At 36.6% G+C, this 25,304-nt stretch overlaps 5 protein-coding genes across 7 annotated transcripts; 2 read left to right on the plus strand and 3 right to left on the minus strand.

Annotated features, from left to right (window-relative positions):
- The first annotated feature begins 156 nt into the window (after positions 1 to 156).
- On the plus strand, positions 157 to 7,379 carry LOC136419348 (uncharacterized). Of its 2 annotated transcripts, none has more exons than XM_066405616.1 (10): positions 157 to 659; positions 741 to 832; positions 1,526 to 1,635; positions 1,942 to 2,193; positions 2,794 to 2,923; positions 2,985 to 3,140; positions 5,312 to 5,456; positions 5,757 to 5,947; positions 6,038 to 6,226; positions 6,353 to 7,379. In XM_066405616.1, exons 1-10 carry the CDS (start codon positions 581 to 583, stop codon positions 6,584 to 6,586), a joined length of 1,578 nt encoding a protein of 525 aa, XP_066261713.1. In that variant the 5' UTR covers positions 157 to 580; the 3' UTR covers positions 6,587 to 7,379. The 2 variants fall into 2 exon arrangements, with proteins under 2 accessions (XP_066261713.1, XP_066261712.1); XM_066405615.1 differs by having other exon boundaries at positions 160 to 659; positions 6,038 to 6,238.
- Positions 7,380 to 7,416: 37 nt separating this feature from the next.
- LOC136419349 (cyclic GMP-AMP synthase-like receptor) lies at positions 7,417 to 12,709 on the minus strand. The gene is made up of 9 exons (XM_066405617.1): positions 12,553 to 12,709; positions 11,271 to 11,400; positions 9,700 to 9,947; positions 9,270 to 9,417; positions 9,043 to 9,192; positions 8,792 to 8,932; positions 8,552 to 8,683; positions 8,195 to 8,381; positions 7,417 to 8,127 (listed from the first exon to the last, which is right to left on the minus strand). Exons 2-9 carry the CDS (start codon positions 11,394 to 11,396, stop codon positions 8,066 to 8,068), a joined length of 1,194 nt encoding a protein of 397 aa, XP_066261714.1. The 5' UTR covers positions 11,397 to 11,400; positions 12,553 to 12,709; the 3' UTR covers positions 7,417 to 8,065.
- Positions 12,710 to 13,755: 1,046 nt separating this feature from the next.
- Positions 13,756 to 23,212, minus strand: LOC136419450 (SET domain-containing protein SmydA-8-like). 2 transcript variants are annotated; one of them, XM_066405757.1, is made up of 9 exons: positions 23,087 to 23,212; positions 16,624 to 16,768; positions 16,425 to 16,573; positions 16,207 to 16,365; positions 16,027 to 16,149; positions 15,704 to 15,973; positions 14,891 to 15,049; positions 14,196 to 14,588; positions 13,756 to 14,130 (listed from the first exon to the last, which is right to left on the minus strand). In XM_066405757.1, exons 2-9 carry the CDS (start codon positions 16,765 to 16,767, stop codon positions 13,860 to 13,862), a joined length of 1,668 nt encoding a protein of 555 aa, XP_066261854.1. In that variant the 5' UTR covers position 16,768; positions 23,087 to 23,212; the 3' UTR covers positions 13,756 to 13,859. The 2 variants fall into 2 exon arrangements, with proteins under 2 accessions (XP_066261854.1, XP_066261856.1); XM_066405759.1 differs by lacking the exon at positions 23,087 to 23,212 and adding an exon at positions 18,603 to 18,623.
- LOC136419448 (SET domain-containing protein SmydA-8-like) lies at positions 19,224 to 22,505 on the plus strand. The gene is made up of 9 exons (XM_066405755.1): positions 19,224 to 19,590; positions 19,954 to 20,102; positions 20,281 to 20,442; positions 20,519 to 20,641; positions 20,700 to 20,957; positions 21,010 to 21,230; positions 21,286 to 21,531; positions 21,733 to 21,847; positions 22,190 to 22,505. The coding sequence occupies exons 1-9, from the start codon at positions 19,453 to 19,455 to the stop codon at positions 22,476 to 22,478; spliced, it is 1,701 nt and encodes a 566-aa protein (XP_066261852.1). The 5' UTR covers positions 19,224 to 19,452; the 3' UTR covers positions 22,479 to 22,505.
- LOC136419449 (PTS-dependent dihydroxyacetone kinase 1, dihydroxyacetone-binding subunit DhaK-like) lies at positions 22,289 to 25,168 on the minus strand. Its single transcript, XM_066405756.1, has 5 exons — positions 24,821 to 25,168; positions 24,006 to 24,773; positions 23,722 to 23,931; positions 23,394 to 23,664; positions 22,289 to 23,280 (listed from the first exon to the last, which is right to left on the minus strand). The coding sequence occupies exons 1-5, from the start codon at positions 25,020 to 25,022 to the stop codon at positions 23,034 to 23,036; spliced, it is 1,698 nt and encodes a 565-aa protein (XP_066261853.1). The 5' UTR covers positions 25,023 to 25,168; the 3' UTR covers positions 22,289 to 23,033.
- Between the last annotated feature and the right edge of the window lie 136 nt (positions 25,169 to 25,304).

Consider the following 25,304-nt stretch of genomic DNA (forward strand, 5'->3'; position numbering starts at 1 on the left):
TGAATACACATATCGCCGAATGACAGATGCATGAAACTCTAAATTTAAAATTTTCCCGCGTTCGTATCTATTTTCCATTGCAATTTCAAAGTTAACAAGTAGATGTAGCATTTCACAAGCCTCATGCATTGCTCGGAGGTTTTAAAAATAGAAAATGTAGGCCCAGTCGGTATGTTCAGCCGCTATACATTTCCGCGATAATTAAAATTCCAGTGTTTCAAATTCAAATTGTCTTTGATCCTTTTAAAAATTTATTATTATGGCGGGAATCCAACTCGCACAAAATACACAAAATACAATTCAGTAGGCAGGTGGTAGTGACGGTGCACCTTAAGTCGATAAAGCGGTGATACGCAATTTTAAATATTCGTAAATAGTTGTCGTTTGTTGTGTTTAAAAAGTATTTGTGTGTGTCGTATATCCGCAATAGAGCAAAAAGCCCTTTAGTCGCGCTGAGCATTAAATGTCCCTACATCGTCAGATGATCAGCTGATTTTGACAATACTTTTGTTTCTTAAGGGACGAATATTAGCCCTTTTACTCATAAATACATGTAGATTTATTTAATCCAGTTAAGATCATGGAATCCCACAGAGTTGAACTTTATATTTATGATCTATCAATGGGACTGGCAGCCCAATGGTCCTCAGTTCTCACAGGTATGAGATTCAAAGATGTCCCAAAGTGCCCTGTACATTTCTATTTCCATATTGTTATTATTTACATTATTGTGTTTGCAGGGACAACAATTGCTGGAATATGGCATACTTCCATCATGGTGTATGGCAGAGAATACTTCTTTGGGTCTCATGGGATAGAAAGTTGCAACCCAGTATGTACATACCTTACATATTACAATTACTATAATCCCAACTCCAAGTCATGGCACAATTTTCAGGAACTTTGTGACATAGCATATAAAGAGCCTTTTCAACTCCATGTCACATAGTACTTATTTTATATCCCTCGAAATTTAAGTAATTGGCACAGGTTATTTTATTTTCCTCTTTTATTTATAACACACCTCACAATAAGCCCACACATTAGATGTCTCCCAATGAAAATGTATTTTTAGGCTGCATTTCAGAGTAGGGTTACACATGTTAAAGAGATGGCTCTGATATCTTGTATGGTTAAGGATAGTTTAGTTTCGATTTTTCTTTTAGAAGCTGAAGTCTAAAATTGGTAACAGGCTAAAAATAAGCTTAGTCCCCTATAATGTGAATATTGGTTTTGTTAGGTGGATAATCCAGGACTTTAAAGTTTATTGTTAATTTATTAAGGTACTGATATTTCAAGGCATTTAAAACATATTAATTTTGGAGCACCCACTATGGAAATACCTATAAATTTTCCAAAATTTAATTTGCACATGGTGCTGAGTAGTCCAGTTGGGCAATAGCTCCTCCCATGGTGATAAATGATTTATTATTAGACTGCATTGCACATTCCCTCACTTTTTGAAATGAAGTAAACAGGTATGTCTAACAGGCTAGATTTAACTAATAATACAAAAATTCTGTAGGGGAAAACAGCACTAGGGGCTCCCAAGGAGACCAAATATTTAGGAGAAACCCAGGTACCTTACTCAGTCTTTATTGATTATATTGCAGGACTTGCACATTCAACATTTAGGTGAGTAAAAGTACATTTAATTATCAGATTAATTAGAGTAATTGTCAACCATTCATGGCCCTTATACTCATTATCCTTTCATCATCCTAAGATACCTACATAAGTAATCTAGAGTCTAAAAGAGCCTTGAGCCTTGACCATGCTGTTGTGTCACACATCTGATTTCAGTTGTCACTGAATAAATTAACAATAAATAAGATTATAAATTGCCATGTATTTGTAAGCATGCTGGGCACCTCTAAGAGCTGGTTAGCTAAGGCACCCAACTCGAGCTTCCAAGTCGTTGAAACTCGCATATAATTTCAGTGCTAAATCGTACGATCTTTTGGATCACAACTGCAACAATTTCTCCGAAGAAATAGCGCACTTCCTCTGCGACAGAAGTATTCCTCAATACATCCTCAATTTACCAAACGAGGTTCTAAATTTAAATCTCGGTGTGGCAATCAAGGCTCTCGTCGAACAACTTGAGAGCAGCGCTAGGCCTATTGAGGAGGAGCAGCAGAGATTTTCCAGAGAAAATTCCCCAGATCTTTCGAGGGAGATTGAGGAGACAAGGTCAGATAATAGAAGTAGTGGTGCGAAGCGTGACGAGTATTAATAGTATCTAAACTGAAATATGCTTAAAGTGTTTATGTTGTATTAACAAAAATGAAATAACCTTGTGTGCGATCTGGCGTCTCTGCACTATTGTAACTTGCTTAAACCGACTGTAGCCTCCCTTGGTTGGACTGGAATCGTTTATTCGAAAAATACAAAACTTAATAGAAAATTTCTGAATTATATTTGACTATCAATCAAAACTTTGTTTTGTTTGCGATCGCCTTGACAACTGGCAAAGTTGTCAGAAGTCTGCTGCATCTCTAAATTAGACACTTGCCTTAGGCGAAAGTAATAAGAGAAATTTTTTAACATTTCAATAACAAGTAAAATGTTTTTAAGATCGCGGCACTTTCGATTAGACAGAAAATAAATCACAAATTTCTTATTTTAAATGGAATACCCTGTATATTTTTGCATTTGCAAAGGCCGTAACTCCCAATTGTGTTGTACGTTCTTATTTGTTGCATTCCTTGCAAAAGTACTTAATAAAGGGCGGTAAGTATCTACTAATGCTCGATATGTTTAAATTACAGTTTCCATTTTATGGTCCTTTAGGTACAATAATTTTCTGGCGGAACAACGTAGAAAGACCTTGAAGGAAAAATTAGCGAAGAGGGAACGGAAGAGGGATAGGAAACGCAAGAAAATTTTGGCGTCTGGCGGCATTCTACCTGAGGAATTAGAAGTAAGAATGAACTTAAATGATATAATAATAAACTAAAAGAATTATCTTAATTTGGTTAAAGGAAGTAACAATGGCTGATACAGAATCATCACTTAATGGAACTACAGATGCTTCGCCATCAGATCAAGTGTTGGCCATGGAAGAAGAAGAAAGAAAAGCAGAAGAGGAGAAGAAGAAATCCCGAGATCCTCCTGTTGTGTATAAAGACTTTATAGACGTAAGTATTCTCTTTTAATGTCATGTGCATCTGTAGGGTCATCACCTAGGTAATGTTTTTTGAAATTTTACATTCACCATTTAGTGAATGGACCTTGTTATCGTCTAGTCAAATACATTTTTTCTTCATTAAACGGTTTACAGTACCCCATATTCCATGTTTTTACAATATTCCATCACCTGATTTGCAAATGTATAACATCCTAGTTCATATTCTGCTTTACAAGTAATATACAGAGTGTCCTTGAAGTAACTGTATAATGCTTGACTAAAAATTCCTCAACCAAAATTAAGGCGCTCTAGGCAAACTTACCTAAATCCAATGTTGCTATACGAATGACTTTAATTTTTTCTCTGCCACAACCTGACTTTATTTTGAAGCTTTTTTGTTTTTTGTAAAATTTTCGCCAGGCATACAATTTTTTTACAAAAAATGATTTAGAATGTTTTGCAATTCATCATTGTTGTTTAGTCGGAACGAAAACATGAAAAAAACTTTAATTCTTAATTTTTTTTTAATAAAAAAAGAAAAAATCTATTTTCACTCCTGCAAACGTTCAATTTTACTTCCTGAAGAAAATAGTATTAATTCTTGAAAATACTTTTAAAAATTTTAGAAGCTCTTCCAGGTGCGATATCATTGTTCAGTTACGCCCAAAAATGGTCCTAAGTATCTTTCAAAATAATCAAAATTACAAATAATTTCGACTTTCAATTGAAAATCTAATTACGTCGTTTTCATTGACCTGGCAAAATTTAACTGTGAACTACAAGAAACATAATCAGAAATCACCGCAGATTACCAAAAGCGTGACTCAGAATTACGTCAGCAACATCCACTTTCACTTACTAAGTCATGGATGTGCTAACAGCGTACCTCACGAATCTTTAGCACAAAAGAAAACCCGATTATCCCGATTATGAGTGCCACGCGCATTACGAACATCTCGTTCAACACCGCGCGAGTGAATCATCTACAAAGTGATATCAGTACTACCTGCCTTGTGTGAAGGTACAACTGATCATCGGTCTTGGAAACGATACGCGATAGGAAGTAACATGCGATGTTTCCAGATTTAGAAAAATGAGGGAAAAGCTGCGAATTCAAGGCAGTAATTTCATTACGCAAACATACTCCGATGGAATAACAAATACATTTCCTATTGTAAGGAGAACTTGATCGAAAAAAAGGGCTGAGGTTTTTCGAGGACAGTACTAAATTAGAATTTCATATGGAATTAAATATCTCATGTTCAAAATTAATATACATGTGTATGTAATAAAAATAAAGCCACTACCAACCTTAACATTTTGTCTTGGCCTGTTAAAAACTTAACAGCTTCAAGGGCTGAGTAACATATGTGCGTCTATAAATTTTATTTTCTTATGAACAATAGCCATAAATATGCTGTAAAAACACAACAACCAAAAGATATTTTGTAAAGCGGTTTGCGAAGGCTTATGGAGCGCATTGAGACGATAGATTTAAGATATTTTTCAAGTTAATTGCCCCATGCGTTCCCCAGATATGGACGTTCCAAGTTTGAAAAATGACAAAAAAGTATAACTCTCCTCTTGCAAATTGAAAACAAGTTTTATTATTAATACTTATGATTACAATTTTTTTCCTATTTGTTGCCTAATAAGATTGTTCGCAAACAGGGTAAATGAAACATCTGATTTATTATAGTTTTTTATTTTAATAGGACACCTTTTTTCTAACATTTTTTGTTTATCATTTATTAGACTTTCGAGAGTTAAAAAAAATTACAAAAAACAAAAAAATTTCGAAATAAAGTAACCTTGTGGCATAGAAAAAATGAAAGTAATTCGTACAGGGGGTAACAAAAATACACAATTTTTATTTACGAACCATGGATAATTTTTAATGTTTGCACGCATTAAAAAAAAAAACCTCAAAACACTCCAATTTATGTATTATCTCGTAGTTCCAAAATTAGTGAAAATCGATAAAAGCGTTTAGCAATTATTTCGAAAAAACAATATTAATCTGAGAACTTTTGCGCCCTGAGGCGAGAAAAACGAAGCAGCATTGGATATAGGTAAGCTTGCCTAGAACACTTTGCTTTTCGTTTAGGTACTTTTTGTCAAGCAGTCTAGTTATTTCAGGGACACACTGTATATTAGTAATTAAAGAGATTTCTACATCAGGTAAAGGAAGAATTCGATTCTTTACTGGGACTTATCGATGGTAAACTGACGGCTGAAGAGAAAAAATCGACCGAAGAGCTTCAGCAATATATGATGGGAGACGAGGGTAGTTGGGCATTAGGCGAAGGATTCCTAGAATTTATTAGTAAGTCGAATTTATCTGCACGCGTAATTGATACAGGTTAGGAAGGTTTTTCCTTAGAAGCAGGGTAAGAATTTTTTACTACAAGCCAGGAAGTATAAAAAACATTACGTCACGCGACCAAAAATGTGTTTAGCAGGACCCTCCAAGCTTCAAGATCCCGTCTAGAGCTCGCCCTGAGATCTATTACACACACCCTGCAAAATACTAATTTCAAGTCGTGCAACGTAATTCACGTCTCAAGACCCTGCGTTTTTTGTGAATTTCGCGTCTACATGAAATCTTACGCTTTTTTAATTCCAGGTAGATTATTGAATGACAAACAATTCTCCGTTGAAGTGAGAGTTAAAATACTTAACATATTGGCAATGGCTGGACTTAAAGACGACATAATTCTTCTTCTCCATTCCGATAGGAAAGATCACGTATTAATGAATTATGCTTATGATATTGATAGACTTAGTAAGGAGGAACAAGAAGCCCTTGCTTTGTTTGTAAGTGTGATTGTAAATTATACTCAGTTTGAGTAACCATTGACGCAAAAGCGAATTAAAAGATGTTTCAATATTCTCTCAAATGTACAGGTGGCCAATTTGTTCGAGAGCTTGAGCTCCTCTGAATGGCTGCTTTACATTTCCGAATGGCCGTTTAATAATCAACAAATCAGCAATATTCGGGTAACGACCAAAGTGGCCGTCCATTGCTTGCTTTCGGACAATCCAGATCTACAGGATCGAGGCTCGGCAATAATTTACAATCTGGCTTCCAAGGAGGTAAAAACTGTGGTCTGTATCTATCTTCGTATTAAGTCTGTTTCGTACTCACTCTCGATATTTTTTTAACATATGTGTAATATGAATCGAGTTGTAAGCCAATTAGTGATTTATTTTTAATTTCAGGTCTTTGATGATTTAGCCGTTGAAATTACAATGGCGATTCTTCAATTTTTCAACCAAAAGCCTTCAGAGGAGCAATTGTTTCGATGTATGAAGGCCTTGGCCAGGTTTACGGAAGTATCCAGGCAAGAAGTTCCTCAACTCATTCAAATGATTGGGCCCGATCCAAATACTTTTAAAGGAACTAGTGAAAGGGTCGACGTTTTTATTGAAAAAATTAGTCCTAAGATTCGTTGAACAAGTTACCTTTCATATACGTAGAGCGGTGTGGTTATATATATATATATTTATAAAAATGGTACATGCAATTTTACGTGTTCCATTTTTTTAGGAACCCTTCCAATGTTTTAAACCTGAAATATGTTAAATTTAGACTCTCAACTATTAGTATAGCAGCCACACGGAAAAATATTTCTACATACACCACTTTTTGGAATTTACATGACTACAATCCAGAATTTATTGTCAAAATCTACAGGGCAGTACTTTGTTGGGGTCAGGAACCTTTTTATCGTCCCGAATTTTTTTTATCGCAGGCTAGTGACCATCTGTTTTCCGAAGCGTGAAGTCAATCCCTGTACAATTTAGAACGTTTTTTGCCTTCACGCATCTGTCATGCCAAGCTCCAATTATTTACAAAAGTATACATATATATATATATATATATATATATATATATATATATAGTATGTATACTTTTGTATATAGTAGTCATGATAGTAACTTGATAAACATTTTTAGACTAATTAACATATTTGTGTGTTTTTTATAATTTATTAATATTTTGAGTCATACGTATTTACAATTATCTGTTTTATCATGTATTAATTTAGAACTAATTATTGAATTCAACATGTTGAACAATACTATTTTCTTTATCCAGTTACCTGCAATCTTATTGTTTGTTGCATTTCGCTTTTTGTTGCTAATGTAAATACTTACGTCACGTTTTTTCTAATTTTTTACCTATTGCTTCTCTTTACTATTTAACGTTATTATACTGTTAATTTATTAAACGCTACAAATGTTTGTAGTTTTTTTGTTGGATGTAAATGAAACACTTGTAGCACGAGTATAGAATATATTGTTTTTCAGAAATAATAAAAGTAATAGCCATAATTTGACAGCTTAACCCATCAGGGTAGTTGATTTTATAAATATTAGTAATATAACATATAATTTTTTCAAATAAAGTGGTAATAATAAAAATAGCTGGTTAACACCTCTTATCAAGAATACTTGCATCACCTATACATGCCAATATACAATAAGCGTAAGGCTAAATGGCCCATATTGAGAAAAGGACGTACAGAGAGGTTTCTCTCTCACATCATATGATGCAAAATGCGAAAGATGATTTAACCGGCAAGGTCAGTCGTATTTACTACTTAGGTATCGATTTATAGGGCAGGCTGTGCAGATTCGCTGAATATCTCACATCGAAACTCGTAAAACTCATATAAATTGTATTTTGTTCTTACAGCAATTTAATTTTCAAGGTATGAAGATAAGTGCGCATTACAGTTACAAAAAATATTCAAATCAACCCCCACCAACAAATGAACAACATCCGAGTCTTTCGCATCAAAGGATATGAGACAGAGAAATCTCTCTGTGTCACCTTTTCTTGAAATTGGCTCAGTCAACCTTACTCGTACTGGATAATCCCGAATCAGTTCCTGATTTAACTAACATGCAAATGAATCTGACAATACTTTAGCTTGATCCACCAATAGCCAGTCGCCGAATCCTGAGGGCTATCACCTCTTCTTCCGTAACTGAAACAAATCAACACACCATTTTTGTATTATTTTTCTCATAAGTGAAATTATTGACTGTACTTACTTAGGTATTTGGCAATTACAAAAGGATCTTGATCCACCTTTTCCTCCACCTCTTTTATTATTTTGGCGATTTTATTCTTGATGTTATCCACTGCATTTGGATTTACTTGTTTAATCAAATTGTAATGTTTGTTCCAGTAGTACGGAATACATTTTTTGCTGAGGTAATCATGGTATTTTTTGAGGAGCTATAAGCAGAGAAGTGCTTTAATTTGCATGAGCTATATTCGAAGGGGAATTCCATGAACTAAATGTATCGGTGACCTCAAATTTTATTGTCATAATTTAATATATAATAACGGAGTATATGACTGTAGAACAGATAATGAATGAAATTGTCATTTAAAATTCTACTTACAGTCATAAATACATAGCTGAGTGAACTTTGATAAAAGGTTGAATCATTTTGGTGTTCATCCACGGTCCATAAGCCCACAGTTTTGATATAATAGCTGGCAATTTTATCGTGCTTCAAGTAGAGTTTCATTTTCTAGATCGAATCATTATGTTTTTAAAAGGCAACTTGATGTCGAAAAATTTTTGAACTTCAGACCCGAATTAAAGTGAATTAATGGGAATTTTTTCCATAATTAGTTACCTTCAGTAATTTGATTGCGGGCTTGAGGTGTAAGCATCCTCTAATCAGTTGTCTTTCTTGCACTTGCAAATTTACCAGCCAGTAGTGGTCATTAGGCACACTCATGCCTTTGGGTTGCTTGGGTACTATGTAAAAATTTGGCTGGAATGTTTAAAAATTCAACTTAATTAAAATAAGTAAGCCAGAAAATACATATTAAAATATGAAGACAAAATAAATTAGACTACTGAGTAACGGGAAAAAATACCGACATTTGATGTAGGGAACGGATTCAGTCGGAAATCTTTATTTGGCCATTGGGAATCATTCATAATGAAGCATGGCACTAAGTCTACATCTATCGGAAAGTCATTCGTTTCGATGTGCATGGTAAAAGCTGGTCCAGTCTTCTTTAAGCTTACCTGAAGTTTATTATTTGGTAAAAAACGAATTAGTAATTTAGTTAAAATATGATTATGAAAAGCCATTGGATACATACCCCAAAGGTCCCATGGGAGGTTTGAATGCTGTATTTTGATCCATTTTTCGGTAAGGAATTTAAAGCCTTCTGGAACAACTTTTCCATCCATTGGCGTAGTTTTGAGGATTCCAAGAATTTGTTTTTACTGACCAATTTTTCAAATCCTCTGTAATTATTTAACATTAACGAATTTTACCGGTACCGCAAAGTTAGAGTTTTGCAGGGCGAGCCATGTAGATTGGAACGCCCTACTGCTAAGCACGGTTTCAGTGGCGCGACACACAATATTTTAACTACAAAAATCCCTATTTATAGCATAAAATACTTTAAAAATATTATCACAAAAAGCTTGCATAAGGACATACTGTGAGTAATACTCATTCGCTTAATATCGTAAAAAAATGTGTTCAAATTGGCTCCTTCAAGGCCATTTCAGGTAAAAACTCACTTCAAGTTTCCAGTGAAAATCTCCGCAAGGTTGTACATAAATTGTACGTGGACAAAGCCAGGCACATTACTGACTATAACTTTATTCTGAGCCTTCGATGGCAAGTTAAGCAGGATGTGGATATCGTATTCATCTGGATGAATTATCTTCAAACCGTCATAGAAACTGCCTCCGTACAGAAAATGGGAGTAAATTTGTGCAAACATCGGATCGATTTCTTTAATTTTGTTGATGATCTGTTCCAAAATCTAAATAAACGTTTTATATAAGTTTCAGGAACTTCAGAACGCATACAGAAAGTTGATAATTTGCCTCAAAAACTTCTAATAACGTTTCTGCTTATCCGAAAAAGTTTTCTTTGTTGCTTCTTAGCAGAGTTCCGATATTGTCTTTTGTAACGCTTCGTCCGCATTTTGGTATTTGCTTCTTGCTTTTCGTTAAGGAATCGGTCGCATTCGAGTATGCAGTGCTCCGGGGCGCAAATTTTTCAACAGTACCGACAGTTATCTTTGAGCTCCTGGCGGATCCATTTCAGATGCACATCGCACACACCGTATCTATTCATGACTTGGTTGACTATTTCACCATGTTTTACTTGCACCCATGGCTTAACGTCTGGGATAACTTCGCCCACCCAGTGCACTCTTGCCATTTGTCTAAAGTATTGTTTTGCAGTCCTCTGTAGCCGTCGATTTACCCATGAAGCAGCCATGATATCTCTTCTGTAAGCAGATCAACTGGCGTTAGACGAACGACCTCCACTACTGCCACCGTTGGACTGGTTCCACATCCGGATGCCAGTAATAGCGTGGGTCTCCAGTTTACTTCTTCCATGCGGTTCCGATATTTCTCGAAATTCATTGTGCTCTCCTCAGGCCTCGCCCCATGTAGATTACCGATTGAATCGTGCCAGTTATCACTTCTCTCTGCGAATATTTGGGACTCCGAACGTTTGATAATGTTGCCACCATATTTTTGATGATTCAGTGCGCACTTTTTAACGCTTTCTGGGACATAAACTGTCGTGCGCATGTTCTTGTTCAGTCAAATAGTTAATTTTGTCGTCATTTCAATTATTCCTCCATGTCCATGCTGATTTCCCTTGAATTAATCCTTCATATACCCTTTCACGTGCTTTAAGAACGGTTTATACAGAGGGCTTCAGAACAGTATGTTATAAATTTAAGGGGTGATTCTATGAATGATTTTGAGAAAAAAGTTTATATGAACCTAGATCCGTTTTCGCTTTTTATCTGAAATACAGAGTGTTAAAGTTTGCTATATTTTTTGTTTTTTTCAATAAGTCCGGACCTGCATTAAATATTTTTATCAAACTTGGTGAGCGTAAGTTAGATGTAGAAACACATCTTTTAAGGATCACCCCTTAAATTTATGACATACTATTCTGAAACACCCCGTATAATAAAACATAGTATGCAACGATTTGTTATGCCGGGCCTTGCAAACCTCATTCTGTTTTTCGGAGACTTCAAGCGCAAATTACCATCTTTCTTAATGCGCCTAGAGAGTTTAGTTAGTTAGCATGAAAAAAAGTCGCGGATGAAACGTACCTCGTGTAAAATTGCATTACTTTTCTTCACCTCCTCGTCAGACAAGGAAATGTGCGTCTTAAGGATTGTCTGCAAGACGCCATCCATGTTGTTATACTTTCTGTTTCGTTGAGTGGTAGCCGCCATTTTTCTTCATTATGAAAAAAAGTTTAAGTATGGGATATGGTACTTGAAATACACTTAGAATTTTGCGTAGAATTCAAAAATTAAATAAAAAATACGTGTTTCAATTTGAAAAAACAAAGTTGGTGATCGTACCTGATTTATGGACTACCTCGTATACATGAATTTACTATCAAAAAAACCGCAAGAAAAAATAAAAATCGATGTGTCCAAGGATTTTGGCTGAATATGTTCTGCATCTTAGCTATATGGACTGTTTCATCCAAAACTTCCCCACTATATAGGTGCCATGCAGAAGATCTCGGAACAGCAACCTCAGGAACAGTTGGCGAAGTAATTTATTTCACGCACACATTTTTTTTTTCGTGTTAAAATATAGCGGAATTTCGTTAATGAAATGAATGTCAACGTAACCATTCAGCTATTAAATCTTTTGCTGATTTTATCAGCTTTTAAATACTAAAACCGAGACCCAACACACGTAGACATACTGCGACTCACACAATGAAATACAGTACTTGGTAAATCTTTTCGGAGTTTGCCGTTCCAAGATCAATGATACTTGGTAAGGGACGCATATGTGGATAGGATGTTGGGGCTCATGAAGAAAAGTGTCCATCGATTTATTATAAAAACGATGAAAGGGAAAGTGTCAGGAGAGCAATGACAAAATCTAGTATATGTACGTAAACACTTGAAAATGTGAAAAAATTCTTAGAAGCCCTTATCTATTTAGATTTAATTAATATGATCACTTGACTTCGGACCCATCAGATAACATCGCTTTGTTCTGTTACACGCCCTTTTCCAAGTCAGTACGTGCATATATAGGTCCTCAATTAAGCCCCTTTAAAGTTATGATTCTCTTTTGGAGAATTTCCTTCGCCATCAGTTTCGCCCTATAAATCAGGTATTCCATTGCCAGGAAACAATTGCAACCAAAGCAACTGACAGAAATTGTCATGTGAGACATGTCAAAAATTTTGTTATATATACATATGTAGCATGACAAAACGTCATGTTTCACCGGATAAATTTTGGGGGTAGGTACCAAATGTTGGTACTTCGCAGAAGTACGATGCCCCAGGAAGACAAAAATTATCAAATGAAACTTGAGGTTGCGTCTTCGGCCGGACTAGTGCCCAAAAAATCTTCTTACCTTCTCTACCCAAGCGCAACTACGTCTTCACTAGCTGTGTTGTTGGAATTCCTTTACCAGTCAGAAGGAACCAGAACGCGTATAACGTTTTCGATGGAAAAGTTACTAATATTGGCGTATTCACTATTAATTCGATTTAGGAAAACTTTATTCATGATAAGATATACTGTAATTGTTTTATTTTTAATAAAATGATGTTAGAAAAACATAGAACTGGTATTAGTTCTAGAACGTTGATAAAAATCTAATTTTTAAAGCGATAAAATTGGTTTTTCATCGATGCTAGAAATACCTATTCGGTAATAAATTGATACGTATGATTAACCGAAAATTAAACCCGTCTAAAGACGAATGTATTTGTTGCACTAAAATTCCTATCAGCGAAGCTTATTGTGATAAAATAAATTTTTTTGATTTATGAAATTCTCTTACGAACGTATAACAACTTATGCGTCGAAAGCTCTAGAAAATGTTAAGCCTATTCAGGCAATATGGATCAGAAAAAGCACTAGTGCACTATGCGCCTCTTTCATCCCCAATTGCGCTCATGAATATTCCCCTAAAATAGCCGACAATTTTCACTGTACGTGATTACTCACAATTAAACTCACCTAAGCTAATTAATGAGAACAATAGAGAAATGAGCATCGGCGCAACGCTTTCTAAACAATCTTGAGTAAGTTCTAACTCATCAAATGACTAAGATTTTTGGTAAAAAATTGCGAATTCTATGATTTACCGTGGTATCAGAAGCAGAGAACAACACAGTTTTTCCGAGGAAAACAGAAAAGGAAAATTGTAGCTCCGGTCAACACGGAGCACAAAGTGGTTTTTGGTGGTATTGAGTATAAGTACCCTATTGAGTGCATTGATGGTCAATCATAAATCTGCTCTAAATCAATAATCAACATATCAGGTTTCATCTCAACGGGCTAAAGGAACTGCATCAGTGCATTATATCCCGTGTCGATTTTCACTCAGGATAATAATGAATGAAATTGTAGAAGAAGTGATAAAGGAAATCAATAAAATAATCAAACACGCCCTAAGTTGAAATACTGCACCATAAGTGAATTTCATCACTTAATACCGTTAAGCGACGTGAATCATTGCAGTGCTTCATGGAATTGATCACATCTATTTTTTTAAAAACACATATCGATTTTTTCAGGGAACTCACACGTGGGAAAAATGCGACTTTTCATGACAATCGAGGAAAAAGGTACAAAACTCTAGAGTTTCCTATATTCTATTAAATCCATTCTATTTATAACAGCTAAGTAGGTGCTTTAATACCAAAATTAATTTCATTCTATCAATTCTGTAGGGGCGGAAAGGTTCCCTTCTAACCATTTCTTAAACCGCATTTCATTAGCCTCCACGGCTTGAAGCAGTTTTCCTCCAGTCTCAGATTGCCGTTCGTATTTTAACGATTCCTTAGCATCAGCTACTGTAGTCAAGACTTCTTCTATTTCAGCCGAGCACGAATTTTTGTCTTCTGAATTAAAGCTTCTTGATAGTAATTTGAACCTGGCCAGAAACTGCTCATTTAAAAGAACTGCCAAGTATAGAGCGAGCCTAAAACAGGGCAGAAGTAAATGTGTGTGACCTAGCAAGAATTAACTTGATCTTTTGGTGATTACCTGGCGTTGCCAGGGTCAATCTTTCTCGTTGTATCGATCAACTCTTGGCACAATTTCAGCTTCTCGTCAAGAAATTTATTGGAGATTTCTATTTCGTCCTCAATCCTGTACGACTGCACCAAAATGTGCTTTATAGAGTAAACGAGATGGTGATTGGGATGCAGGAAAACTTCAAGTTTGCCCAGGAACTCTTCCAGCTCTTCCATGTTGGGCTTCTTTTCGGTTTCCTTGCTTACTTCTTTACTGAGATGCTCCACAAAATCTCCAATTTCTTTATTTGGCAGTTTAATGCCACATTTATTACAGATCCAGAAAGTGTTGGCGTCCAACGGATTTGTGGGCAGTTGAATGCCTTTGCAGGGATCATCTTCCGTTCCCAGGCAAATTAGCGCACTGAAATACGCCAATTTGTGAAGAGCTAATTTCAATAGTAACGATTAGTTTCGTTGAAGACTTGTGGAGGGTTCTCACGAGCGTAGAAATGACCCAATTTAGTCGCTCAATTGGGTCATTTCTCAACGCAAAAGTTGGATTAAATTGCTCCCCTAAAGGCGCAAAGCCGAACAAAAGTCTATAGTTTACAGAGTGGCTTAACTGCTGTTAGTTACTGAGATCCCTATAGTGAACATTGAACAAAGATTCATAGCAAATTGGCTGCTGACTGTTGCAATCTCGAAAACATGCGGAGGCTTTACCTGAAGTATGTCTCAAATTCAGTGGGATCCGCACATCTCTTACAAGAGCAAGTAAAATATTTTGTTTCTTTAAGGTGTTTCCTTCTTTCTTGAGTCCCCCATAAAATGTTTGTATAAGTAGTTGTGATGTGTTCTCCTTTCATTATTGGCAATGCCGCTCTAAAAACATACAGGGTGTTCCAAAAATATATCGACAAACTCTAAGAGGTGGTAGAGAACATCAATATAAACTTTTTTCTCTAATATGCACGCAAACCAAAAAAAAAGTTAATTTCTTATATAAAGAACTTACTGATATGCACCTATGGATTGGAAGAGGCGGTCCTGTAGCCCGGCCCGCGAACTCTCCTGATCTCAACCCCCTCGATTTTTTCCTTTGGGGTTATTTCAAATATCTAGTCTACGAAATACCTATTCGTAATGAGGAAAATCTCTTAGCAAGGATAATGACCAGTTGTCCACATCTAGAAGCTATTCCCGGAATATTCCATAGGGTCCGCGGGTTAATGAACCGAAGGTACAATCTTTGTGTTCAAGCAAATGGTTAACACTTTGAACAATTACCATGAGCCATCGTTTATTTACCAATAAATTTCTGGCTTGCGGTAAAATCAAACAGTAATATCAAAAAAGTGATTATAATGGCCAAAGCCATACTACCTTTTTCTGCTCAAACTGCTCATTTGTGGATATATGTTTATTTAGAAAAAAATTATATTGATATCTCCTACCACCTCTTAAAAAATTTGTCGGTATATTTTTGGATCACCCTATATATGAATAAAATATCGGAAAAAGTGTGTTTTTCTTTACCTAAAAGTTATCTTAAATCCATCTTTTTCGTTGATGTTTTGGCAAGTATTTGGAGTGCAGTCGTGTTCCAATAAACTAGCTGTGGGATAGAGCACGAACGCGTCAAAGAGATCGGTAATCTCTGTGGCATTTACATCCAAAGTTGCATAAATTTTGTGCATAATATCAGTTGAAACATGGGGCAAAATAGACCCACCCGATTGGGACTCATACTCTTTTAACGGCACTATGTAGTTATCATGGATGTAAGATACTTTTTCCCTCACCGCCCTGTAAGCTTGAGTACCATTAGTCGCATGTTTGCGTTGGACTGGTGAACGCACTTAAAAACTCTACTCTCGGGCCCCCTATCATCCAAGTGATCCTCAAGGTTTAAGAGCATTTCCCACTTTTTTTTATTAGTTTTTTGCAGGAAAAGCGCTCTTAAAACTATCAGAATGTCGAACCTGCAAATTCGCAATAGAAATTTCATTCACAAATATTCAATCCAACTCCAATAACACCTAAAATATTGGTGTTCCGACTCGTCTGGTCTACGAGGTCTGAGCTTCAAAATCTGGCACTCTAGCCCATGTATTTGAGGAGATGTGAGACCGTCACATTCCGCACCGCAGGCCGGCCAGCCGCATTGCGGGCACAGGTGGGTTATCACCGGTAGAATCCTGAATATCGATTAATTACCTTTACTTTTTCGTCTTAAAATGTGTTTTTTAAAAGCTACTTGCTGCACCCCACGCAGGAAAAAGGCCCTTCGTCGGTTTTGTAGGGCTTAGGTCCGAAGACTAGCGGCGTGTCCACGAGGATTGCATCGCCCGGCCTCAAGTCCCTGTTGGCAACCAAAAATCGGCCAAGTTGTTGGCTGCTGGAAACCTAAAAGGAAATCCTCGCGCGTGTTCCATGGACAGTAACGTGCCGCCTACCTCGTAGGGAAAACAGTCGGCCTTATGGTCCTTCCAGTTTTCCCTTTGGTGTTCCGAACAGCAGTAATACACGGATTTGCATTGAGAGCATTTCTGCGTACATACTGCTTTACATACTTCGCACTGGCCCTCAGATTCGGGCATTCTTGAGAAATATTAGTTATTAGAAATTGCTGGGCATACACTTACACTTACGTATAAAATATGCAGTGGTGGCCAAAGAAGTAAGACACCTTCATATTTTAGTTTATTTTATAACCTCATACTTTTACATCTGAAGAAAAAATATCATATTTCGATTTGTCGGACCACAAGACATTTTTCCAAAATTGAAGTGGTTCGTGCAAATGAAGTTGTGCAAAGGATAAACTTCTCTTCCTATTTTTTAGAGAAACAAGTGGCTTCTTTACGGCGACACACCCTCGAAGATTTGAATCGTTCAAACGTATTGTCCTGGCTGATACGTTTATGTTATAGGTAAGGCTCGCTTCGTGTTTGATTTTATTAGAAGTTAAAAATGGATCAATTTTGCTTAATCTTGCAATTATTCTATCTTCCATTGCCGTTGTTTTTCTTGACGGACACTTTCATTTTTTGGGGGCTGTCGTGTTTTGTTCTTCGTAGTGCTTAATCGCATTCCGCACTTTGCAACGAAAACAATTTAAAGTTCGAGCAATATACGAAATGTTGCTATTTTGTTGCCTCATTTGCATTATTATTCGTCGTTCTTTCGCACTGCAATATTTACTTTTTCCCATTATTCCCTATTACAAAAACTAGATTTTAATTTATGAACGCAATTCTAAAGTAACACTACAATAATCAGAAATGTCAAAGGAAAGTGAAATGAATAGCAATAAACGATATTCAAATGTTTTCATAGGTGTCTTATTTTTATGACCACATGGTTTAAGGGCGGTTCACAATATTTTTACGATTCTAAACAACACATAAATTCGAAGTAAGTTAGGCATGGCAAGTTGGATAACACATATCGCATTAAATATTTTATAAATATTTTCATCCTCAGTATGAAGAATATGCAGTTACCCTTAAGTCGGATCACCCATGTCGTCAGCTCCCAACCATTGACACGTGGGAGACCCAACTGTAAATTATACGTAAGGTTGATAAACCTAAAAGGGATTCTGCAGAAAAACGGGAACATTACAGTCGTCTAGTTACACAATGGTTAAACTTTAACAATTTTTTCCGAAAAATTTTCTTACAAAATCGACTTAGTTTTTCATGACACACCTACCCCTAAAATTTTATAAATAAGTTGTGAATCACCCTGTATAGGAGAAATCGACAAAATTAACCTATCTTAATGAGGTGTCTTATTTCTGTGGCCACCACTGTATGTGAGCATTCCTTGTTTATGTTAAAACTATTAAATAATACCATGCGAAAATGATATGGGAGTTAGTCGTAAATTCCTTCTAAGATAAGCGTGAGAAAACGATAAAGGGTTGTTTATGAATTCCTTTAACATAGGCAAGAGAAAAATTGATGATGGGTCAGAGAATCGTGGGAGAAAGCCTGGAATGCGGCTTATCAATGCCCTTAAATAAAAGGAATGCGCTCAGGGGTGGATAGGACGTGTGCTTCGGGATGCATGCTGGCCTTGGTTCTTGAGAAGTAACGAAATGGCTCAAAACTTGTATTGTTTCATTTTTTCTCAGAACCACACCTAAATTTTACATACACTTATAGCTCGTTAAAGCGGACTAAGCTGCCCTTTGATGGCGACAAATCAAGACTTCGCAATGCAGAGCATACTTGCCCATACCGACACAACAGCGTTACGTAATAAAGAAGTAAATAGGTATAATCGTAGGTATCTGTTACCTATCGCTTGGGAAATGGCAATAATTACTTTTTCCTATTTGCTTAATTGGGAATCATGCTCTTTATCGTTAGAAAACACTAGGAAACGGCATGCTCAAAAGAGAGGTATTTTTCAACAAGAACCCTACCCGGTAATAGATCTTCTATTGCCTCACTAATGCACTAATTAAAATAGTTCTTGTTATAAAAATACGATGACGGAACAGATAATCTAGATCGTGCGCATCGATCAGTTTAATCCTCGCTTAAGCAACCTGCATCGATATCTACCAACTTGCAATTTTATGTTAAGCCGATATGCAACGAGCGCTCAAGAAAACGTCGCTAAGAAGGCTCGGCAATTGCCTTTTTATGCGGCAGTAATGAATTTTGGAGCAACAAGCTCAGGAACGACTTCCGATGTGATTTGTTTCACTGTTAAGTAATAGTACACCGTAATCAAGCTACGAAATGAAGAAACGACGGACCTGGACGGTCGGGGTTCCCCGGTGGGACCTGGATGGTCGGAACCAGAAGACTAAAGAGCGAACTGTAACTGTAATTTTATTATCGTGAGATCTCAATGGATTTTAAAAAATTTCTTGTATTTTTCTGAACATACAATTTTCCAATTTTCTTTAATATTATAATATATTTCTAACTAGTTGCGAAAAAAGCTATTTCCACATCCAAACCCTCTTTCCTCACTAGTGCCGCAGAGATCGCGAGCATCTGCGCACATGCAGTGGAATATTATTGCTCTGAGTAATTAGGCAGTAAATTTAACAACAACCATATTTCAGGCACTTGTATTTTCTGGAAATATTCCAATTAGGACGCGGATTCCTTACGTATTTATAAACTCCCCACTAATGGCTATTTTAAGACACATCTTGAGTCAGCGATTTACGCATTTTTATATTTTCCAAGTTTTCGAAGCAGAAAAGTGCGAATTTTAACACGTGTAACTTGATCCCGAATGTTAAAGAATTTGTCAAAATGAGCGAATCAAAATGTGCCGTGTGTGGTGAGCCTGCCGAACTAAAGTGTTCTGCTTGTAAGTTAGTCGTGTATTGTGGAAAAGACCACCAAAAGCAGCATTGGAAAGAACATAAGATTCTGTGCCGTCCGTTTGAGGTAGGACATAGTCTCTATTGTGATTAAGTTTCATCCCTAAAGCGAAAGCGAAGAAAAACCAACAGGATAAGCATGAAGGCGACGTGGAAATGTCTCCTTTACTTGGATTGGGGTTGCGCCAGACGCTTAAAGCAGGCAACAAACGTATCGGTATCTGCCAAAAATGACATAAATGTCAGACTTAGACCCACTTTTGCGTTTACGATTGACGTTTTACGGGATATTTGGCAATTTGTTCCCCCATTTTTCCCTTTTTCCACCCTCTGGTTTTTTTATTGAGACTTTTACTATATAGAATTTAAGTATTAAATTAGAAATCTTTTCTATTTTCGCAAAATAATCCATGATAAAATTTGTCATCAGGTGTTAGAAGATCCGGAATGTGGAAAATGCCTAGTTGCAACCAGGGATCTACAGCCAGGAGATTTGATTCTAACGGAGAATCCTGTAATTTACGGCCCTCGGCCCCATATGGTTGAAGAGGGACCTGTACCATGCCCAGGGTGTTGCAGGTAGATAAAAGCCTTATTAAAGAGAGCGCAAACAAAATGTCTGGGAATACCGTGCATATGTGTATCCCGGGAGGTGACTCCTTAGGCCTCTTTATTTTCTTGTTCTTTAATAAGTTTTCTATTAAAATCGTGCAAATTCAGCCACCCTGTTCAGTAATGGAATTTTTCACGTTTCCAGATTAATAATCCCGGAAGGTGCAGCTAGATGCGACGGGTGCGACTTTCCTATATGTAATCCACAATGTCCTGGGTTGAAAGATATGGACAGACACGGCCATGAATGCATGATTTTGGGTCTCCGCGATGTTAAAGCAATAAACGGACTGCATGATTTTTATAGGTAACATTTATGAGTTAGCAAAACCAAGTAATGCTAACCGTTACTTGGTTTTGTTAACTCATCCAATCTTTTGTAGGCAGGACTCTCTTCTACCTTTACGGTGCCTCCTTCTCCAACACAGGCAACCCAAAAAGTTTGCTCAGCTCTTAAAAATGGAGAGTCATCAAGAAAAAAGAGGAGAAGATACTGAAATTTACAAGTAAATGCACAGTACACGTATCTATAATCTATCATACTTGGAATTCAACGCAACATAGGGATATCCAGAGGAGGATCGTGGAATACTTACACGACAATTTCCTTGACCCAATGAAAATGCTGGAAGGAAAGTCAGGGAAACAAGTACTAGAGGATACTTCGAAGGAAACACTGCACAAAATTTTTGGCATCATTGATGTTAACGCACTAGAAATCAATCAAGATGCCGAAATTACCGCTTTATACCCAACGGCGTACCTGATGGAACATAACTGCCTCTGCAACACGATGCACAGCTTTGGTAATTCCGACAAAGGGTTTGTATTGGATACTAAACCAATATAAACACTTAAATTTCTCAAATTTTAGATACGCCATTACCATCCGAGCGGCCCTCCCGATAGCCAAAGGAGACCATATCTCGACAATGTACACCCATGCCCTGTGGGGTACGCAAGCGAGGAGAGAACACTTAAGAGAAACCAAATATTTTTCTTGTAAATGCAAAAGATGCGAGGACCCTACAGAGATGGGAACTTATCTTAGTGGGTTAAGATGCATTGGCACTCAAGAAGATGAGGCCTGCGGAGGTACCCAGCTAGATAAAATTGGATTGAAAGATATAATGGATTACTGTTTTTATAGGTATTCAGCTTCCAATCGACCCTTTGGATGATAATACCGAATGGGCCTGTAATAAGTGTGACGTCAAGTTAACCAATCAAGAGGTGAGCTATTTAATCAATCAGATCGGTGAGGAGGTGGATAATATGCAATTATCTAATCCCACGGTTCGAGAACTGGATGGCTTGTTGACCAAAATGTTGAACTTCCTGCATCCCAACCATTATCACGCGTATTCCGTGAGACATTCCTTGGTGCAACTGTATGGTAAGTGTGACAAGTGGTTGATGGAATTAATTAAACATTAATAACCTATAAAGTTTGCCTTATATGAAGCCAATTGCCATCGATAGTTAAAATTACGTCACATCTTTTATTTTGACAAATCTGTCATATTACCACGTGATTATTAAAATTTCGCTTTGACAAGCTCACAATAATTAAGTTTATATTGCGTTTCAACTTTAGGTTATCAACAAGGTTACTTGCCAAATCAGTTAAGTGACGACATCGTTGTAAGGAAAGCCACAATGTGCAGGGAGCTGCTTGACGTAACGAAAAAGATTGATCCAGGCAATGCTAGGTATTTACAATATTATTTCATATACATGAATATTTTAAATATTACTTTTTACCGTGTAACCCTGTTGAATAAAACAGAAGAAAATGTACCTAAACCTAACAGGTATGAAAACGTCTTTACCGCATTTAAGTGCAGTTAAATCGATATGTGGTAAAGTATCGTTTTTCACACAATATTTACCTTACTCCACTTTTGGGATATCCAAAATTTATCGCATTATCATCAGTAAAAAAAACTTATAGCGAAATGGTTCTATTGGTAACTAAAAATTTTATTTTCTCAATCAGTTAGATATATGACAAAATTTAAACATTTAGTGTTTATAGTTAATTTTTTTTTCAGATTACCTTTATATACGGGAGTCTTGCTGCACGAACTGTACCTCGCTAACATGATACTCATAAAAAGGAAGTGGGATTTGGGTATAAAAACCAAAGTAAAATCCATTAATCTCATGTTACAAGAATGCCAATTTGTTCTGAATCAAGCACTTAAAGTGCTGCAAAATGAAAAGGAAAGTCCCGCAGGCGAAAAATTGTTAAGCTTGATAGAAAATTCAAGCAGAGAATTCGAGAAATTTTTAATGAGGAATAAAATTGATTTACCTAAAAGTGCTTCGAAAACAAACTAAATTATGTTATATGTAGATCATATATATATTAATTAAAGATGGGAAAAAACAATAAATATAAAAGCTGCCCAAGTATTCCAACCTCGCAAGAAAATGTTTTTGGATGAAACCAAAAAACATCGCAAACTTATAAATAAATACAAATTTAATGAATTTCTAATAAAACACTTCATATATCGAGAAGGTTACCCAGCCATTCAATCATCGAGGTTACAATTAGTTCTCGAGTCTTCAATTACAAAGAGAAATAAATAATTTTTTCCCCTACAACTACTCCATCTCTGGGCAAAATACTCTGCTGTGAGAACCATTAAATAATGCGTGCCATCTCTCGAATAACTCTTGAAGAATATTAAATAAGACGAAGCCATGAGAGGATTTGATTAGAGCTGTCTATATTTTAACAACGTGAGCAGTAGCTAATAGGTTTCGCTCTATATTCCACCAATCTGTCGATATGAAGGGGTGGACCGCATCGTGGGAGATGAAGGCACAAACTTCTGGGAAGCCGATTTAAACCGACTGTAAATTAAAATTCTATAAAGGATCAATTTCTTAATCCATGCACCTCAGTTTCACAGCTTCACAAACTGCTCTCATCCAAATACCAACAGCATGAGCTCCTGCATCTGGAAATTTCGCGTCAGAGGGTTTGGTTGATTGGGCGATGTCTTCAGCTCCGCCGACACCCACTTCAAATGCATAAATAAATCCTCCATGTGTCGAGTTTCGTCTGATTAAATCCGCGCAAATCGCCAGCGGATCGTACATGGTTTTCTCTCCAAAGTTAACGTTACCGTATCTAAAATAAAAAAAAACTAGTACATATAGAACGAAATTTAAACAATCACCCATCCCTACAGGTTTGGTCATTTCAAAGGCCAAAAATGGAAAATCTAAAAACATCATTCTCACCTTTTTAGGGCGTCACGAGAATTTTCCAATGCCTTCATCCACATTTCAGGTCCGATTTTTTCATCTTCGGGAAACACACCAAAAGTATTTGCGACAGCTTCGAAAATAATTGAATAAATACATCCCATGGTTCCTCCTACTGTGTTTTCTAACAACTTGCTTAATGTTAAGAAAAATGTAAAAGGGTACACAAAACTCAGTTTCTTATCACAAGACCGTTTGTTCAAAACTTCAGCCAATATCCTCAATCTAGTGCCCGTGTCTCCGTCACCTGAAACGTTACACAGAATCCACCAAATTGGGCCAGTAGAGTAAAATTACAACTGACCTCTTTCAGCATCCATTGTATTCAACATCTTTTCACATGAAATTAAAGCATTACAGGCAAAATGCAGGCACAGTTGAACTATGTTTGCCGCTCTTTCACTTAACTTAGGCCCTTTTATAGGAGGTGAGAGTCTACATTTTCTTTTTAATCCTGCTGGCATAATATTATCTTCTACTGGGATTGGTCCGTCTTGGAATACTGGTCTCCACCCTATAATAGATACAGCCACAAAGAAATTCACATCATAAAGGAAAAACTGGGGGAAGGCCACTTTGATAAATTACCTGTAACACTACATGGAACCTCTAGCAAACTCATCACAACCTTGTCAAACACCTTCAAAATGGTAACTGATAAATCTAAATCATAATTCAATTGCAGGTAATGACCAATATAAAATTTAACTACTTGAATATCCAGACTACCAAAAAATTTCAAGCAGTGTTTCACAAAAACACATTGCTCACTCATACTGAATGCTCCAATATTGTTAACAAGCACAACGATATTGTCCCCAGGTGATAATGGGACTTGCTGATTTTGAATTATTTCAGTCAGTAAACTGTGAGTAGTATCACTCAGAATATCCATCACAGTAAGTTTTTTAAGAATGGTTTTTCTGTATGCTGGAGCATTGTCCTCCACTGTAGAAGTCTTTATGCAAGACAGACACTCTTGGTTGGTTACTAACATTTTTTTTATACCAATACCAATGCTGATAATGTTGCTAATAACTCTAGAGCAATACTCAACAATTTCTGATAACTGCTTATCCTTAATAGCTAAAGCCCCAGCAATTTTATTGACGAGTACTATTCCAGATAGGCCTCTCCTTTCCCTTTTTGAATAGTGATTATTTCTGCAGTCGTCAAAAACTCCTAAGAAAGAAACTCTCAAGCCATCATTTAATGCTCTCTCTACTGCTAAACCAAAGTTGAGAATATCACTTAAATTTCCTTGACCTATGAGCAAAATTCCCATCTCATGGTTAATGCTTAGCTCTCTCATGGTCCTTAAAATCAGACTTGCAACAGGTGGCTTATTCCATTTTCCTGGAAATATTGTTTATAAAAGTCCTTTTTAGCCAGGCAATTCTCACCTTGAATAGATGCTGTTAGCATCCCTGTCCCCACATACTCGATGTGGCATGATGAGCCACCCGAAAGAATCCTCACCTTCATATTTTCCTTATAATTTCTCATTACGATTACTTCACCAAATTCAAACAAAGAGACAGCCTGATTATAGGAGGCATAGCCTTTAATGTAGGGGTCTAACTGGTCTTCAAGGGGTTTATCCATAACGGCTACTAAAAGATAAGGAATATATGAAAACTCTGAAAATATTTGAAATTTAAAATCCGCGGTAGTTCCACAATTGTTCTGACAGTCAGGGCACTGTTGGGATATGAGAGACGCTACTTTTAAGCACCGCACCGCTCTACTGGCGATTCAGTTCTGTCAAATTTGCGATAGAGCGCTTCAGTACAAGTGCAAAATACATTAAACATTCGGTAATCACGAACACACCCCGTGACAAGTGAAAACGTCACTTTACAGTCAAACTACCCATCCCCATTGCGT

This window comes from Euwallacea similis, chromosome 2 (assembly GCF_039881205.1).
Source record: "Euwallacea similis isolate ESF13 chromosome 2, ESF131.1, whole genome shotgun sequence".
In the NCBI taxonomy this organism is placed as follows: domain Eukaryota; kingdom Metazoa; phylum Arthropoda; class Insecta; order Coleoptera; family Curculionidae; genus Euwallacea; species Euwallacea similis.

Excerpts from the sequence above, each read along its gene's own strand:
- LOC136419348 (XM_066405615.1), top strand. The coding sequence starts at position 581 with ATGGAATCCCACAGAGTTGAACTTTATATTTATGATCTATCAATGGGA. Across the intron at positions 1,636-1,941 it reads CTTGCACATTCAACATTTAG|TGCTAAATCGTACGATCTTT; the intron begins GTGAGTAAAAGT and ends ATATAATTTCAG. Across the intron at positions 2,194-2,793 it reads AGGGAGATTGAGGAGACAAG|GTACAATAATTTTCTGGCGG; the intron begins GTCAGATAATAG and ends ATGGTCCTTTAG.
- LOC136419349 (XM_066405617.1), bottom strand. The coding sequence starts at position 11,396 with ATGGCGGCTACCACTCAACGAAACAGAAAGTATAACAACATGGATGGC. Across the intron at positions 8,684-8,791 it reads CCGCAATCAAATTACTGAAG|AAAATGAAACTCTACTTGAA; the intron begins GTAACTAATTAT and ends GATTCGATCTAG. Across the intron at positions 8,382-8,551 it reads TCAGCTATGTATTTATGACT|CTCCTCAAAAAATACCATGA; the intron begins GTAAGTAGAATT and ends CTCTGCTTATAG.
- LOC136419450 (XM_066405757.1), bottom strand. The coding sequence starts at position 16,767 with ATGCCCGAATCTGAGGGCCAGTGCGAAGTATGTAAAGCAGTATGTACG. Across the intron at positions 16,150-16,206 it reads TCGGAACACCAATATTTTAG|GTTCGACATTCTGATAGTTT; the intron begins GTGTTATTGGAG and ends GCGAATTTGCAG. Across the intron at positions 15,974-16,026 it reads CCCGAGAGTAGAGTTTTTAA|GGCGGTGAGGGAAAAAGTAT; the intron begins GTGCGTTCACCA and ends TCAAGCTTACAG.
- LOC136419448 (XM_066405755.1), top strand. The coding sequence starts at position 19,453 with ATGAGCGAATCAAAATGTGCCGTGTGTGGTGAGCCTGCCGAACTAAAG. Across the intron at positions 20,443-20,518 it reads GGACTGCATGATTTTTATAG|GCAGGACTCTCTTCTACCTT; the intron begins GTAACATTTATG and ends AATCTTTTGTAG. Across the intron at positions 20,642-20,699 it reads GAAGATACTGAAATTTACAA|GGATATCCAGAGGAGGATCG; the intron begins GTAAATGCACAG and ends AACGCAACATAG.
- LOC136419449 (XM_066405756.1), bottom strand. The coding sequence starts at position 25,022 with ATGGATAAACCCCTTGAAGACCAGTTAGACCCCTACATTAAAGGCTAT. Across the intron at positions 24,774-24,820 it reads GCTAACAGCATCTATTCAAG|GAAAATGGAATAAGCCACCT; the intron begins GTGAGAATTGCC and ends CAATATTTCCAG. Across the intron at positions 23,281-23,393 it reads TCTCGTGACGCCCTAAAAAG|ATACGGTAACGTTAACTTTG; the intron begins GTGAGAATGATG and ends TTTTTATTTTAG.